Genomic DNA, 16,600 nt, shown 5'->3' with positions numbered 1-16,600 from the left:
TTACTGTCTCTACTGTCATGAACTCTACTGTCTCTACTGTCATGAACTCTACTGTCTTTACTGTCTCTACTGTCATGAACTCTACTGTCTCTACTGTCATGAACTCTACTGTCTTTACTGTCTCTACTGTCTCTACTGTCATGAACTCTACTGTCTTTACTGTCTCTACTGTCTCTACTGTCTCTACTGTCATGAACTCTACTGTCTCTACTGTCATGAACTCTACTGTCTTTACTGTCTCTACTGTCTCTACTGTCATGAACTCTACTGTCTTTACTGTCTCTACTGTCTTTACTGTCTCTACTGTGATGAACTCTACTGTCTCTACTGTCTCTACTGTCATGAACTCTACTGTCTTTACTGTCTCTACTGTCTCTACTGTCTCTACTGTCATGAACTCTACTGTCTCTACTGTCATGAACTCTACTGTCTTTACTGTCTCTACTGTCTCTACTGTCATGAACTCTACTGTCTTTACTGTCTCTACTGTCTCTACTGTCATGAACTCTACTGTCTCTACTGTCATGAACTCTACTGTCTCTACTGTCATGAACTCTACTGTCTCGACTGTCTCTACTGTCATGAACTCTACTGTCTCTACTGTCATGAACTCTACTGTCTTTACTGTCTCTACTGTCTCTACTGTCATGAACTCTACTGTCTTTACTGTCTCTACTGTCATGAACTCTACTGTCTCTACTGTCTCTACTGTCATGAACTCTACTGTCTTTACTGTCTCTACTGTCATGAACTCTACTGTCTCTACTGTCTCGACTGTCTCTACTGTCATGAACTCTACTGTCTCTACTGTCATGAACTCTACTGTCTCTACTGTCTCTACTGTCATGAACTCTACTGTCTTTACTGTCTCTACTGTCATGAACTCTACTGTCTTTACTGTCTCTACTGTCTCTACTGTCATGAACTCTACTGTCTCTACTGTCTCTATTGTCTCTATTGTCTCTACTGTCTCTACTGTCATGAAGCTTCTACAGCTTCAGAAAGGTGATAATTCTACTTGATGTTTATTATTGAGCTGGTAGTCGGTGCTGCTGATGTACTGGAGTGTTCCTAATATTTTGTCCACCCGTTGACATGCATGAGGGGCCAAAACCAAACATTTTTATAAATGTAAAACATGTCTGTGCCCAGATAGTTCATACACTGATTTTATGCATTAAAACAAAGACTGATCTGACTTGAAGACTTTCTATGAAGCTTCAGACAGAAACGTTTAAACTCGTCAGTCTGATGACTGGTTTGTTCTCTACGTCGTGTTTGTGTCTCTCAGGCTGAAACATGTTTCCTGTCAGTAAATTGTTGGAATCTGCCTTTAAATGACTCAGACAGACGACGCTTCAGACAAACTTTATTTCAGCGTCATCATGAGTGTGAACAGTTTGACGGCAGGCGGACAGGAAACAGTTAAACAACAACAACAGACTGAAGGATGAACACAGACGAACGTTCACACCTGCACAGGTGAAGCAGCGTGAACTCACACCGGGTCTGTTTAACGGAACATTCAGTGTCTGTTTGATGCATCTTTATGAACGAAACACAGTTTACAGGTCGACTTTATTATTATTAACTATCTTATTTAATCTGTCTGTCTGCAACAGAGTCAGTTTGTGTGTTTAATCAATGTTATTAGTTAATTATTAGTCATAAATCAGATGGAGGGAAAGTCTTCAAGAGGATCAGACAGCAGAGACGAGTTCACTTTAAACTGTCTTTGCTGTTTCACTGTTTATATTTGTGCTGTTAATTATTATTATTATTATTATTATTATTATTATTATTATTATTACAGGATGTGATGCAGCGGCACCTGTTATTAATGTCACCAGTTTGTTTTACTTTGCTTATAATATGTTTTATCTGCATATTGTTGAGTTTCTGTAAGTTTATAGTTCATGTTTTTATTTAGATTTTTTAAAAATTTACAGTCAAACTATAACTATAATCTATAATTTCCAGAAACAGTCGAGTTTTCTTTTAAATGTAACATCAACACTTGTTTATTCAGCAGGAATGTTTTTATTTTTGTTTGTTTTTTTCAACCAGTTTTGTTGTTAAAAACACAAAATTAATTTTACATTTAAATTTCACAATAAAAGGAAAACATGTGAGGTTTTCTCTGATAAACCAGCCAGACAGCAGACGTGTATTTAAACACACTGACGACATGATTCACCTCTAAAATAACGTTTTCATATGATTTCATTGTCTTATTTTATTCTACTTCCTTCCTCATTTTATTTAGTTTGATTCTACTGAATTATTTTATTTTGAAAAGTGATTATAATGATGATTTATTGGATTTCATTAGTTGGTCAGTCGCTGTAAAGCACTTTAAATAACAATAACTTGTATGAAAGGTGCAAGGTGTCCTTCAGAGACTGTAAAGGTGAAATAAAAGTGATTTGGAGGCAGTGATGAATGCGATGATGAAGGTTAATCAGTACAAGCTGATGTGATTATTGATTATTACCTGATTAATCTGCTGAAGTGGAATTTAAACTTTATTTCTCTATACGAGACTGTTAGTGAGGTTTCACAGCCAGATGTCGGACGTACAGTCTCCTCCCGGGTATCTCAGCTCGTGGGCGAGTGCCGGACCGTCCGGCTCTTTACCGAAGTCCACCAGGAAGTTTTCATTCAGGGACAGACCCCCGTTCACAGAGTCCACATCGATCTGCATCATCACTGAACCCTCTCTGAAACATTCACACAGTACTTCAATCAACCTCAATGACCCATTAACGATGCTGTAATTAAGACTAACGGCTTAATTAATGAACACATTAATGGACAGTATTATATAATAATAATATATATATTAAAGTATTATATAATAATAATAATATATATATTAAAGTATTATATAATAATAATATATATATTAAAGTATTATATAATAATAATAATATATATATTAAAGTATTATATAATGTTTTATCTGCACAGAGAGAAAACCTGATCAAACTGTCCACATACTTTTGGCCGAGTACTTTGATTATAGTTACAGTTTATGTTAGAAATATCAGCAGTACTATCAGTAGTATTACAGCAGTACTATCAGTAGTATTACAGCAGTACTATCAGTAGTAGTAGTGCTGCAGTAGTATGAGTAGTATTACAGTAGTACTGCAGTAGTATGAGTAGTACTGCAGTAGTACTGCAGTAGTATGAGTAGTACTGCAGTAGTATTACAGTAGTACTGCAGTAGTATTAGTATTGCAGTAGTATGAGTAGTATTGCAGTAGTACTGCAGTAGTATTAGTATTGCAGTAGTATTACAGTAGTACTGCAGTGGTATTAGTATTGCAGTAGTATTGCAGTAGTATTGCAGTAGTATGAGTAGTACTGCAGTAGTATTGCAGTAGTATTAGTATTGCAGTAGTATTGCAGTAGTATTAGTACTGCAGTAGTATTGCAGTAGTGAGTACTGACCGCAGCATGTCGGGGTAGAACTGTTTGTCCCAGCCGCTGTACAGAGACGTCGTCACATAAAGTCTCAAACCGTCCAAACTCAACTGTAACATCTGAGGACCTCCAGGTACACGCTTCCCCTGGCAGACAGACAGGTGGAGAGATAGACAGACAGGTGGAGAGACAGACAGACAGGTGGAGAGACAGACAGGTGGAGAGAGAGACAGACAGGTGGAGAGAGAGACAGACAGGTGGAGAGATAGACAGACAGGTGGAGAGACAGACAGGTGGAGAGAGAGACAGACAGGTGGAGAGAGAGACAGACAGGTGGAGAGATAGACAGACAGGTGGAGAGAGAGACAGACAGGTGGAGAGATAGACAGACAGGTGGAGAGATAGACAGACAGGTGGAGAGAGAGACAGGTGGAGAGATAGACAGGTGGAGAGATAGATAGACAGGTGGAGAGACAGACAGACAGGTGGAGAGATAGACAGACAGGTGGAGAGAGAGACAGGTGGAGAGATAGACAGGTGGAGAGATAGACAGGTGGAGAGACAGACAGACAGGTGGAGAGACAGACAGGTGGAGAGATAGACAGGTGGAGAGATAGACAGACAGGTGGAGAGATAGACAGACAGGTGGAGAGACAGACAGGTGGAGAGATAGACAGACAGGTGGAGAGACAGACAGACAGGTGGAGAGAGAGACAGACAGGTGGAGAGACAGACAGACAGGTGGAGAGTGAGAGATAGTAAACATACAGATCCAGATGTGATCCTGATGCGAGTCCTCAGGCTGGGGATTTAGGGGTTAGGGGGGTTAGGGGTTAGGGGGTTAGGGGGTAAGGGTTTAGGGGGTTTAGGGGGTTAAGGGGGGTTAGGGGTTTAGGGGGTTTAAGGGTTAGGGGTTAGGGGTTAGGGGGGTTAGGGGTTAGGGGGTTAGGGGGTAAGGGTTTAGGGGGTTTAGGGGGTTAAGGATTAGGGGTTGGGGTTTAGGGGTTAGGGGTTGGGGGTTTAGGGGGGTTAGGGGTTTAGGGGGTTTAAGGGTTAGGGGTTAGGGGGGTTAGGGGTTAAGGGATTAGGGGGTTTAGGGGTTAAGGGTTTAGGGGGGTTAGGGGTTAGGGGTTAGGGGTTAGGGATTAGGGATTAGGGGTTTAGGGGGTTAGGGGGTTAGGGGGTAGGGGTTTAGGAGTTTAGGGGGTTAGGGGTTAAGGATTAGGGGTTAGGGGGTTGGGGATTAGGGGTTTGGGGTTTAGGGGTTAGGGGTTAGGGGTTAGGGGGTTAGGGATTAGGGGGTTAGGGATTAGGGGTTTGGGGTTTAGGGGCTAGGGGTTTAGAGGTTTAGAGGTTTAGGGGGTTTAGGGGTTTAGAGGTTTAGAGGTTTAGAGGGTTTAGAGGGTTTAGGGGTTTAGGGGTTTAGAGGTTTAGAGGGTTTAGGGGTTTAGAGGTTTAGGGGTTTAGGGGTTTAGAGGTTTAGAGGTTTAGGGGTTTAGGGGTTTAGAGGTTTAGGGGGTTTAGTGAATGTTTATGTTGAGTAACTTTTGTTTTTTAAGTTTTTAATGCTGCTTTTCCTCTGAGTGTGTTTATTGCCATATTGAAGTTTCCTGTCTCACTGCCTCCTGTCTCACGGCCTCCTGTCTCACGGCCTCCTGTCTCACTGCCCCCAAGTCTCACTGCCCCCAAGTCTCACTGCCCCCAAGTCTCACTGCCCCCTGTCTCACTGCCCCCTGTCTCACTGCCTCCTGTCTCACTGCCCCCTGTCTCACTGCCTCCTGTCTCACTGCCCCCAAGTCTCACGGCCTCCTGTCTCACGGCCTCCTGTCTCACTGCCCCCTGTCTCACTGCCTCCTGTCTCACTGCCTCCTGTCTCACTGCCTCCTGTCTCACTGCCCCCAAGTCTCACGGCCTCCTGTCTCACGGCCTCCTGTCTCACTGCCCCCAAGTCTCACGGCCTCCTGTCTCACGGCCCCCTGTCTCACTGCCCCCTGTCTCACTGCCTCCTGTCTCACTGCCCCCAAGTCTCACTGCCTCCTGTCTCACGGCCTCCTGTCTCACTGCCCCCTGTCTCACTGCCCCCTGTCTCACTGCCCCCTGTCTCACTCTCTCCTCTCTCCTGTCTCACTGCCCCCTGTCTCACGGCCTCCTGTCTCACAGCCTCCTGTCTCACTCTCTCCTCTCTCCTGTCTCACTGCCTCCTGTCTCACGGCCTCCTGTCTCACTCTCTCCTCTCTCCTGTCTCACTGCCTCCTGTCTGTGGTACCTCGATGATGCGTGGGCGGGGCTGCGGCTGGTTCTCCGGGTCTTCCAGGACTCTGACTGGTCCGCCACTGATGATACTTCCTCCCAGAAACACCTGGAACAGACAGACAGGTGAGCTGTCTCACTCTGAGGCTTCACCTGTTCGACATCATCTCTGAAAAGGTGTCGCAGCATCAGACCTGGCCGACCAATCGCGGGTTCCTCCTGTCTGTGATGTCATACTGTCTGATGTCACCGTGCAGCCAATTACTGAAGTAGAGAAAACGGTCGTCCAATGAGATCAAGATGTCTGTGATAAGACCTGCGCAGACAGACAGGTAACCAGTCAAAAAGTCAGACAGACACTCAGTCAGACAGACAGTCAGACAGGTAGACAGTCAGACAGACAGGTAGACTCACCAGGCATCTCGGGCAGCATCCATCCCTCCACCTTCTTGCTGGGAACACTGATGACCTTCTCTGCAGCCCAGTCTCCTCTCTGTGGACACAAACACTGAATCTGTCAGCGTTTCATCCATCATGAAGATATTTGAAACCAAGATGGCGGCTGATGGAGGTGATAATGGAAGACGAGCTTTTGAACTTTCTTGTTGTCGTAACGAGGACACTAAACCACGATGAAACTGTTTTGCTGGTTTTGCTGGATGGCGTGTTTGAAAGTGCTTAATGAGTGCAGAGAAAACATTCGCAGGTTTGTTTCGAACTACTTGGATGAGCGTCCACCTGACTGGACGACTCAGCGCTGCTGAGCAGACCGGAGCAGGTGAGCGGAGAAGTTTCTAGCTTGACGAGGGTGAAAGAGAACGTGGGGGCGGCAACTGCGGCTATGGATCGCTGGATATCAGCAGCAGAGACGTAACGGGGGAGTTGCTATTTTATGGAATAAGAAATATGATCAGCTGGATCATTCAGATCATTTATACACCCTATGAGTGTCGGGGAATATCTCAATAGATCAACACGGGTCATGTCTTTTATTGAGGATTTATTCACCTGCATCTATGTTGTTGGAGATATGAATGCTGATGTCTCTGATGTTAATTCTTTATTTATTAATCACTTCATACAGTTTTGCTCTGATGGTGGTTTGATCCTGCGTATGCACAGCTGATGCACATGGAGATTAATTATGATCTGGCCAATACTGACCATATACCCTTTTCTATGTTGTTAATTTAAGCAATATACCCATGTTACTGTCTGTCGACAGCAACACGAGTGCAGGGAAATGACACTGCTCTAATTTAACAGGAGGATCTTAAGGAATATGTTTTGGACACCTTGTTGGGATGTACTGAACGACCAAAAGATGCTGATGTATGATTCTATTGTGGAATCTGTCCTCATCTCCAGAAGGCCTTTTTATAAACATAAGGTTGGAATGACTGTAAAAGAGCTTTTAAAGTAAAGCCTGAACCAGGTAGAAATAAACAAATCTATTTTAAATACGCCCTTCGGTTTATTAAAAGGAATGAGAATACAGTGAGGTCTGACTCACTTGTGAGAAAGTTGCAAAATAATAGTCTTAATGATTTCTGGAAAGAAGTCAGAATCATGAATAACTGTAAAACATCGCTGCCATCCAATATTGATGAAGTAAGTGTCAGCAGAAACATTACTATGGTCTGTTCAACTGGTTTATACTGGGCAACACAGATAACACTGAGGATGTGATTGTTACCCCACAAGAAGTCCAAGATGCTGTCATGAAGCTGGGAGATAAAAAGGCATCTGGTATAGATAATATAACTGCTGAACATTTAAAGCTTGCTAGTAAAACTACTCGGTTATTAGTGCATGGTATTCTACCTGACTCTATTTTAGCTGTTATACTAGTGCCTGTCATTAAACATAAAGCTGGTAAACTAAACAGCTGAGAGATTTACAGGCCTGTAGCCTGAGCAGCAATCTGTCCAGACAGCTGGAGAGAACTTTAACACACAACAACAACACAACAAGTAAATATGGCACTGATATGTATACCAACAACACAACAAAAACGATGCTATCTGACTAGAGACACACTGCAGATATTAGCTCTCCAGCTAATGAAACAGCTAGCTGCCTCCATCAACCGCTACACATTTCACAACAAAACACCCTGCAATGCCAGTCGCCCACTCCCGAGCACACAGAGCTAAAACAACATGATTTCATCACCAAAGGAGCAGAAGACGAACTCCAGAGTGATAGCAGAACATAGCCAAACCCTTCTGTTGGTGTCCAAAGGTCGTAATAAACACACATTTCACAACAAACCCACAGCGTGTTGCTGCCCGGCTGCAGCTCACTGAGCCTGCCGGGGTTTAGTAAACATGGTAAAAAAAAAGTTGGTGGTTTGTGGTTTGTGGGTCGGGTCAGGTTCTGGTGCAGGGAGCGGAGTGAGACTGGGAAGTGTAAGCCAGGAAAAAGACGTCATCTGCAACAGTCTCACACTGTGAACAGCAGCATGTTGACTGCAGCTCATTTAACGGCCGCAGATGTCACTAATGAGAAGGAATTTCTGATTCCTACATACAGAACCTTTAAATGGGGAAATTCTGTATCTGCTCTGTTCCATGTGAACAGTTCGATTCAACAGGGTGGTGTTTTGTCTGTAAATTCAGTTTGTGTTCAGTGATTGTGAAGACGTCTCTGTTTACAGCTTGTTGTGGTCCACTATATTCTGCCCACCTGTGGTGCTGCTGCAGAAAAGGCAGCATGCAGAGACTCACAGTGGCTTTTAATGACAGTATGAAGCTGCTGCTTAAAGCCGACTGTTTGTTAATGTTGGTGAACCCACCTGCTCTGCTGTAATATGAAACCTTATATATAGATGTATTTTATTTCAGCTTTAACCGACTCTGAGCTGAGTTCTGTCAGGTTCTCGTCTAGAATGTGGAACGGTTGGCGTTCTTGCCTAAATGCAAATGTCTGATCATTGTAGAATGCCTTTTTGTTGTTGTGTTTGTTTTTCTATTTTAGATATTGTTTGTTTCTTTCTTATCTTGTATTTTATTGTGCTATGGACTGCCCATGAGTTGTGTCTTAATAAAGTCTGAACTGAACTGAACATCCAAACGTACCTGCGGTGACGTACCTGCGGTGACGTACCTGCGGTGACGTACCTGCGGTGACGTACCTGTCTCACCTGCCTGCTGAAACAGTCTAAAGTTCAGGGTTATCTAGTTTCTAGCCCTTTATTTCAGGCAGTCCTCCTTCTCTCCAGAGCAGAATCCAACTGATCACTGATCAACCAGAACACAATAAACACACAGGCCAAAAACAGACAGTTCATTCCTCATCATCCAGAAAAACACTGACTGGACTCTTACTGGGATCACAACCCTGTTGTACTGACTGGTGTTTTGTAGAATCTGAACACGGTTCCCCGCAGAGCACATCCCACGTAGCCTTCAGTAGCGTCGGGGTTGTGGAGGAACCGGACTTCGAGGGGAATAGCGCCATCTTCGCCTAGATCGAGTGTCTGCAGCTTCTTGTGGGAGGTCCAGTCCCAAACATGGAGGCAGGTGCCGTAGTGACCTGGGACAACAACAAACTCGTGTGAGCTGAAGTTTGAGTTTCATCCAAAGGCACAGCTGAGAGTCCAGAGAACCTGGATCAGAACCTAGAACCATGTGTTTCTCACTGGAGAACCTGCTGAAAGGACTGGAGTCTTTCTGGAATCTGAACCCTGTAATACCAACTAAAGTCTTACTGGAATCAGATCCTTGAAACCCGTGTTACTGGCTGGAGTCTGACGAGGATCAGAAACTAGAACCTTGTGTTACTTACTGGAAACTTACTGGGATAGAAACCTTAAATCTTGCTGTCAGGACTTGAGTCTTACTGGGATCAGAACCCTGTGGTACTGATTGGTGTTTTGTAGAATCTGAATATAAACCATGCAGTATTGACTTGAATCTAACTGGGATCAGAACCTAGAACCCTGTGGTACTGACCAGAGACTTACTAGAACCAGAACCTAGAACATTATGTTATTCACTGGGGACTTACTAAGATAGGAACCTTAAATCCTGCTGTAAGGACCGGAGTCTTACTGGGATCAGAACCCTGTGGTACTGATTGGTGTTTTGTAGAATCTGACAATGGTTCCCCACAAAGGCCATACTATGTATCCCTCAGTAGCATTGGGGTTATCTTAGTGGAATCAGAACCAAGAAACCCAAATACTGACTGTTGTTTTACTGGGATCAGAACCTAAAAGCCTGATTTACTGACTGGAGTCTTACTGGGATCAAAACCTGGAACAATGCAGTACTAACTGGACCCCTACTGGAAAAGAAACCCAGGACACTATGGTATTGACTAAAGTCTAGAGTCTGGGATGAGAATGTCAACTTCAGTTTATTATATAGAACCTAAAACCCCTGAGTCTTACTGGGGTCAGAACCTACAGGGTCAGGGATGAAAGTACCCAGTAAGATTTCTGTGACATCAGAGGAGTGAAAGGTAAGAAGACACAAGAAGGAAAAAATTCTGACTCACCATCTTTGATGTGGGCAGGATTAAAACCATCAACCAGAGCTTTGGGCGCCCCCCATTCGGTGCTGATCATCACATTGTGTCGAGGTTGGTACCAGAAGTCATAGCCGAAGGGCGCCGCTTCACCCGGGTGTTCCCAGTTACCGACCACCTCGAACGTCTCACCATCCAGCAGCACAAAACCACCTGAGAAGATAACGTCAGGTATGAGAGTGAGTTCACAGCTGCACTACCTGAAACTGTCTACTGGAGGCTGCAGGTCAAACTAACAGGAGGGTCCCCACAATGTTTGATGTTCCTGAAACAATCCGTTACTCCTTGTGTTTATTATAATGTCTGCACAGTTGGTTCAGTCTTTTTGTGGTCTCACCTTTGCCGTTGCCTGACGGGTCTCCCATGCAGCTGATCATGATCTGACCGCTGCCCAGACAGTGGCTGGTGTGAGGGTTCGCCAGGCCGCACTTCCAGTACAGATCCACAGGCTCCACCATCTGAAGACACAACACATCCGCAAGAAAACCCACCAATGATTTATAAAGAACTCTTTAAAACAGAAGTCACAACATGCTCCATCTATCTTCTGCTACTTATCCAGGTCTGGGTACCAAAGTAGCCCATACATCATTCTCCTCAGCCAGGTCCTTCAGCTCCTCCTGGAGGATCCTGAGGTGTTCCCTGGTCTGATGGGATGTATAATCCCTACAGCATGTTCTGGGTTTGCTCAGGGTCTCCTTCCAGTCTGACATGTCCAGAATATATCCACAAAGAGGCATTCAGGAGATGACAACTCTCTTCAATGTGAAGGAGTAATGGTTCTTTCTCAGTCACTACTCAGAGACCAGGACCATAGCTGAGGACTGGAACAAAAATCCACTGTTGAATCCAGAGCTTCACTTTCAAGATCAACTCCCACTGAACCACCGCAGTCTAGTACAGAGTCCACATCACTGCAATCCGCCTGTTGATCTGCGGCTCCATCTTGCTTGACTGCTTTGCTTGCATCATGGCTACCTCGCATGGCTGTGCAGGTCAGACATTAACACTACGTGTCCATAAGATGCAATTCAGCACATGACCAGCGGGGGCAGAATCAGAAAGTGAGGTCTGCAGCAGACTCAGTTTTGCAGCAAAATTCACAGAGGTCCACAACTAACTACATGAAGTCTCCATGCTGCTCCACAGGGACAAATATGCAGCTGTTACAGCTAAAACACTGAAACTGGAATTGCAGCTGTTGTTTTTGTCTGTTATTGGTCACGACCCTGAGATACTTAAACTCCTTCACTTGGAGCAGAGACTCACTCCCAACCTGAAGGAAACAATCTGGGTTTTCCAGCAGAGGAGAATGAACTCAGACTGGGAGGCAACCAGCAACCAAAAGTCTTCAGTGTTTTACCAAAGTGTCTGAGGAGAACTGAGAACTGACCGTTGATGATTAAACAGTGACTCGTTCAGATTATTCATCAGACTGACGAACACGGGAAGAGTTTTCATTTCCTGCATCAGCAGCAAGTCAAATGTCTTTTAAATATTTCAATTTTGTTAAAGAACAGCTGTGAAGTTGTTTATCATGCAGTGTGAACTCAGGATGAACCCTCCTCCTCCTCCTCCTCCTCCTCCTCCTCCTCCTCCTCCCCCCCCCTCCTCCTCCTCCTCCTCCTCCTCCTCCTCCCCCTCCTCTTCCTCCTCCTCCTCCTCTTCCTCCTCCCACATTCTCACTGTTTTCTCACAGTTTTCTCTTCCTGTTTCTGCTCTCAGAGTAATTTCTCCAAATTTAAAGCAGATATTTGTATAAGCGAGTGTCGGGACCAGATTAACCTTCTGGAGCTTTAATAAACTCTCTCTGCAGTCTGTATGTAACATGTTAGCAGACACCTGATAATCAGACCTCTATAACACACCTCGACCTGCCCGATGTGTTGCCCTGAGGTGTGACTGAGTGTCGGCGGCGTGCTGTCGGTACCTTGTGGATTCGTGGCTCTCTGGCGTTCGTCCCGACGTCGATCACGTAGACTCTGGAGGAGATGAGCGACGGCAGAATCAGGCGGTTTCGTTTCTTGGAGGCATCGTCGAAGCAGCTGCTGCAGGCGTTCCAGCCGGAGTGGTGCAGCTCGTCACGAAGGTTCGGCATCGATAACCGGTGGATGACCTGCGAGGGAGAGGTTAAAGGTCACGTTAGGGTCAAAGTAGAGAGTTTATTTATACAAACAAATCTGGAAAAAAACTTCATCCAGATTCTGTTGATTTAAAAGACTGTTTAAGATTTAAGAACACAAGAAGGAGAGAGAATTCTGCAGGTAGAAACAGAAACTACAACAACCAGAAGAAGAAGAAGAAGAAGAAGAAGAAGAAGAAGAAGTGGAAACCTGATCCAGCAGGAGGACAGAGCCGATGGGAGAACAAAGACATGACGATAAACCGGAGCAGAAGAAGAAGGTGAGCAGCAGGAGACTCGTCGTACCTGACAGTAGGTTGGCGATTTGGGGTCGACGTCCACGGTGGCCAGGTAGTCGGGTTTCAAGGTGTCGGTGTTGCGGTAGATGCAGGGCAGGTAGACGATCTCCTCCCGAGGACCTGCAGCAAGAAAACAACCAGACTGAAGATACGTTTCCAGAAAAACAGCAAAAGATCACAAATCAGAAGCTTAAGTGGACGTTTAAGTCACGTTTCATGATTCTGTTTTTATTCCATTTTGTTTTTATCGATTTGCAAACTTTTACACTTTCACTTCACTGAAAATGTGAATAAAGACAAGAGGACGGAAATGCACCTGCAGCCGTGCGAGGCTGCATTCATGTCACCATCAGCGCGGTTATCACGACTATGAAAAGTCTGAACACTACAATAGATCACTTAATAATAGAGAAATGTCTGAAAACATTGAGACGCAGGCTGGTGATCAGACAGACAGTTGGTCGACAGACCGTCTCACCCTTCATGGCGTCCAGCGGGCTGCTGTATCCTGGTCCACATCCTGAGCAGCTGGCTGAGAAAACACAACAACAACAGGTCAAAGGTCACCAACAGCGTCTGAGAGTCTGCTCTGCTGGCTTGGAATATTACCCATAGTTCATAGCAAGGATGTGACGATGCAACAGTTGGATTCCTAATAATAATAATAATGAATAAATATAAATAATAATTAGAACAATAGTAAACAACTGGACTACGATGAAGATGCATCAGTAACATCAGAAGTTACTGATTCATCACAACAGAAACGAGTCTGTGCAGGTTGAACATTTAGATTCGCTGCAGGATCACATGATCTCCCTGCTGATTGGCTGGAGCAGTGCTGTTTGGATCGGTCTGAGCCACTTTGTTTCCTGTTTACAGAGTCGGGACTGTGTATGAACACACAGCTAGCAGACTGTGAGCAGATATTTGCTGAATTTGACAAAGATTGTGTTGGATTAGACTCGTTACTGCACCTTTAACTGTAAACTGAGCTTTAATGGAACTTTTCTTTAAAGGAAATTCATATTTTCCTGATAATTCGTATCAAAGTTCTGTCCCAGAAACTTTTTATTTTTCTCTCTTCTGTTGCCACAAAGGAATAAAATGAAAATGCGGAAGAACATCTGACAAACAGCAGCTTCATCAGAGTTTCAATCTTTTCCTGCAACAGTTTGAACCTGAAGAAACTTTCTGTTGATTTAATGCAAACAGACAGACGGTTGAAAAGCTCCTGAATGCACCTTTAGAGACTCTGCAGCGAGTGGACGGCAGGAAACAGAGCAAAGGTCACAAACAACGAGCAGCCTGAGCCCACCACACTCCACCAGGAACATGTCAGCTTACAGCAGCTGGTGACGTGTGATGAAGGGAGGATTAAAGTCATGAAAGAAAAGAAAAGAAAAGAAAAGAAAAGAAAAGAAGCTCACCCATCTTTGAGCTCCTGGTCTGGATCAGATCCTGCAGGTCCTGGTGTCTGGAGGTCTGGACTCTGAGAGACCAGATCCACTGTGAAAACACAGATGGGTGGAGTTGAACTCCTTTATCATCAGAACTCGGCCAATGAGAGCGGAGAGGTGGAGCCTGAATGCTGTTTAAACAAACTGCACGTTAACCCTTCGAAGGCCAGTTCTCCAAAAGACACGAAGCTTCAGCTGAAGTTTATTTATGAAACAGAGTCGATGTTATCAGACAGGAAGTGGTCTGTTCAGGCTCTTCTGAGTCTTCTTTCCTGTGTTTTGTATTTTCTAACTGGAGGTTCAGAGGAGACCTGCATCAGTGATATATATGAGTTTAACACCTGCAGCCTTTATTGTGTTTATTTTCATAAAAAAAACCTCCTTTATACACTTTCCTTGTTACTGAAGAGCCATTTGTTTATTATTGTGAGGACACTTTAGTACGTTTTCTTTTGTATTTTTTTTAACTGGCTCTTCCTGATCAGCTGATCATCTTCCTCCTCTGAACCCTGACAGCAGCAGCTCCTCCTGCAGGTCTACAGTCCGTCCGGCTCACTACGCTCTGCCAGAGAAAGACTCCTGAGTACGGAGAGCCGAGAGGGTCACAGTTCATCTCGCCGTCAGCTGGACTCTTCACTTCCCTCTCCATCTTTAAGAAAAGGCTGAACCCAAACACCTCCTGGATTAATATCTTCATATATAATATAATCTGCTCTCCGTTCTGCCTGTCGGCTCCGTCTGACTGAACTCAGCTTCAGACTCAGTGAAGCTGCAGCTTTCTGACGTCTGTTGATGTTTTTATTGTCTGGTTTTATGTTTTATTCTAATTAAACCTCAGGAACAATTTAAAGTTTACTGAGTTTAACTGAACTGACAGATCAGATTATAATTATTATCTTATTACTATAAACTTTATTCTGCATAATTTCACACAGCGTTTCTATGATTGGCTGATCATGTGACTGCTGTTACATGAGTGTACTGGGAACCCTCCCAGCATGCACTGGGACGACAGAGTCTGATTGTTAAACTGCAGAAACACACTGATGCAGTTAAAGCTGCATCTTCTGGTTTTTCTTCACATTTACTGTGAATAAACAGTAGAAACGCTGTTTAACACACAACATGAGACCTTTGACCATGAAACTGTTGCCCTGGTGCATGCTGGGATGCTCCCAACATTCCCACCTCGTGTACCTCCCATCACATGATCAGCACTCAGCCAATAACATCAACACTGATCATAGTTTGCCTTTATTTCAAGATAAGAGCGACTGATACCGGATCAATAATCAATCCTCAGACTGCCTCTAAGAACCGAACCAGCTGCAGGTTTAACAAACTATCAGCTGTTAACAGCTGAATCAACATTTATCTGAACAGATGTTTTATAACACGAGTTTATTCAGCAGCTGCAGATGAAATAGAAAAATAGAGAAACTGAAGCGGTTTAGTTTACTGGAGACAAGAAACACACGAGAGTCTCCGACCGTCTGACCGTCCGTCAATCATTCTGATCACTAATCAAACATTTCAACAGTTTCTGTCAGACGTCAAAGAAACATTCAGACGATTTGTGTTTTATTTGAGGAAGAGCATCTAAAGTTTACTGTACATCAGCACCGAGACAACACAACTCATTCTGCATCATCATCATCATCATCATCATCATCATCGCTGCCATCAGACAGCAGCTGCAGGGTAAAAATCATCTGTACAGGTCAAATAAAAACAGTTCAGATTCACTCATCGTCATGTTTTTATTCACATTTTTAATTTACACATTAAAAACCTGAGAGGAAACATCAGCAAAAAGAAAAAGTGTTTGTTGTTGTTGTTGTCTGAGGTGTAAACGTTTCTGTGGATGAAAAGTAAACAGACTCACAGTGAGAACATGAAGACTGTTGCTGTCAGAGGTCACGTTTCACCAGAAAACCATGAGTTTAAAACGTAGTGACGCTCGTTTTCATCTGCTGCTGTTGTTGTTGTTGTTGTTGTTATTGTTGTTGTTGTTGTATATCTCAACATATCAGCAGATAAACAGTCGCTGCCGTAAACAACGACGTGACGTCATTAAAGGACAGATCGGTGTTTTCTGACTCGTTTACAATCAGCTGTTTCCTTTATATTTATATTTATATTTATTATGTATAAAGTCACATGTTCGTCATGTTCGTCATATACGTCATTTTCGTCATGTTTCATGTTCGTCATGTTTCATGTTCGTCATGTTTCATGTTCGTCATGTTTCATGTTCATCATGTTCGTCATGTTTCATGTTCGTCATGTTTCATGTTCGTCATGTTCGTCATGTTTCATGTTCGTCATGTTTCATGTTCGTCATGTTTCATGTACGTCATGTTCGTCATGTTTCATGTTCGTCATGTTCGTCATGTTTCATGTTCGTCATGTTTCATGTTCGTCATGTTCGTCATGTTCGTCATGTTCGTCATGTTCGTCATGTTCGTCATGTTTCATGTTCGTCATGTTCGTCATGTTTCATGTTC

General features: G+C 43.9%; 1 protein-coding gene across 1 annotated transcript; it reads right to left on the bottom strand.

Annotated features, from left to right (window-relative positions):
• Positions 1-1,352: 1,352 nt before the first annotated feature.
• On the bottom strand, positions 1,353-14,541 carry selenbp1 (selenium binding protein 1). Its single transcript, XM_042424987.1, has 12 exons — positions 14,064-14,541; positions 13,112-13,165; positions 12,641-12,753; positions 12,143-12,328; positions 10,550-10,670; positions 10,183-10,365; positions 9,035-9,216; positions 6,094-6,172; positions 5,874-5,995; positions 5,696-5,788; positions 3,457-3,575; positions 1,353-2,720 (listed from the first exon to the last, which is right to left on the bottom strand). The coding sequence occupies exons 1-12, from the start codon at positions 14,065-14,067 to the stop codon at positions 2,558-2,560; spliced, it is 1,419 nt and encodes a 472-aa protein (XP_042280921.1). The 5' UTR covers positions 14,068-14,541; the 3' UTR covers positions 1,353-2,557.
• Positions 14,542-16,600: the final 2,059 nt, after the last annotated feature.

This window comes from Thunnus maccoyii, chromosome 10, assembly GCF_910596095.1.
Source record: "Thunnus maccoyii chromosome 10, fThuMac1.1, whole genome shotgun sequence".
Lineage (NCBI taxonomy): Eukaryota > Metazoa > Chordata > Actinopteri > Scombriformes > Scombridae > Thunnus > Thunnus maccoyii.
Note: the sequence above shows the minus strand (reverse complement) of the source record. Positions and strands in the feature narration are given on the sequence as shown.

Bases quoted from the DNA above. Each gene is read 5' to 3' on its own strand.
- selenbp1 (XM_042424987.1), bottom strand. The intron at 10,671-12,142 runs GTACCGACAGCA...TTGTGTCTTCAG, and splicing joins GAGAGCCACGAATCCACAAG to ATGGTGGAGCCTGTGGATCT. The intron at 2,721-3,456 runs GTCAGTACTCAC...TGAATGTTTCAG, and splicing joins TTCTACCCCGACATGCTGCG to AGAGGGTTCAGTGATGATGC.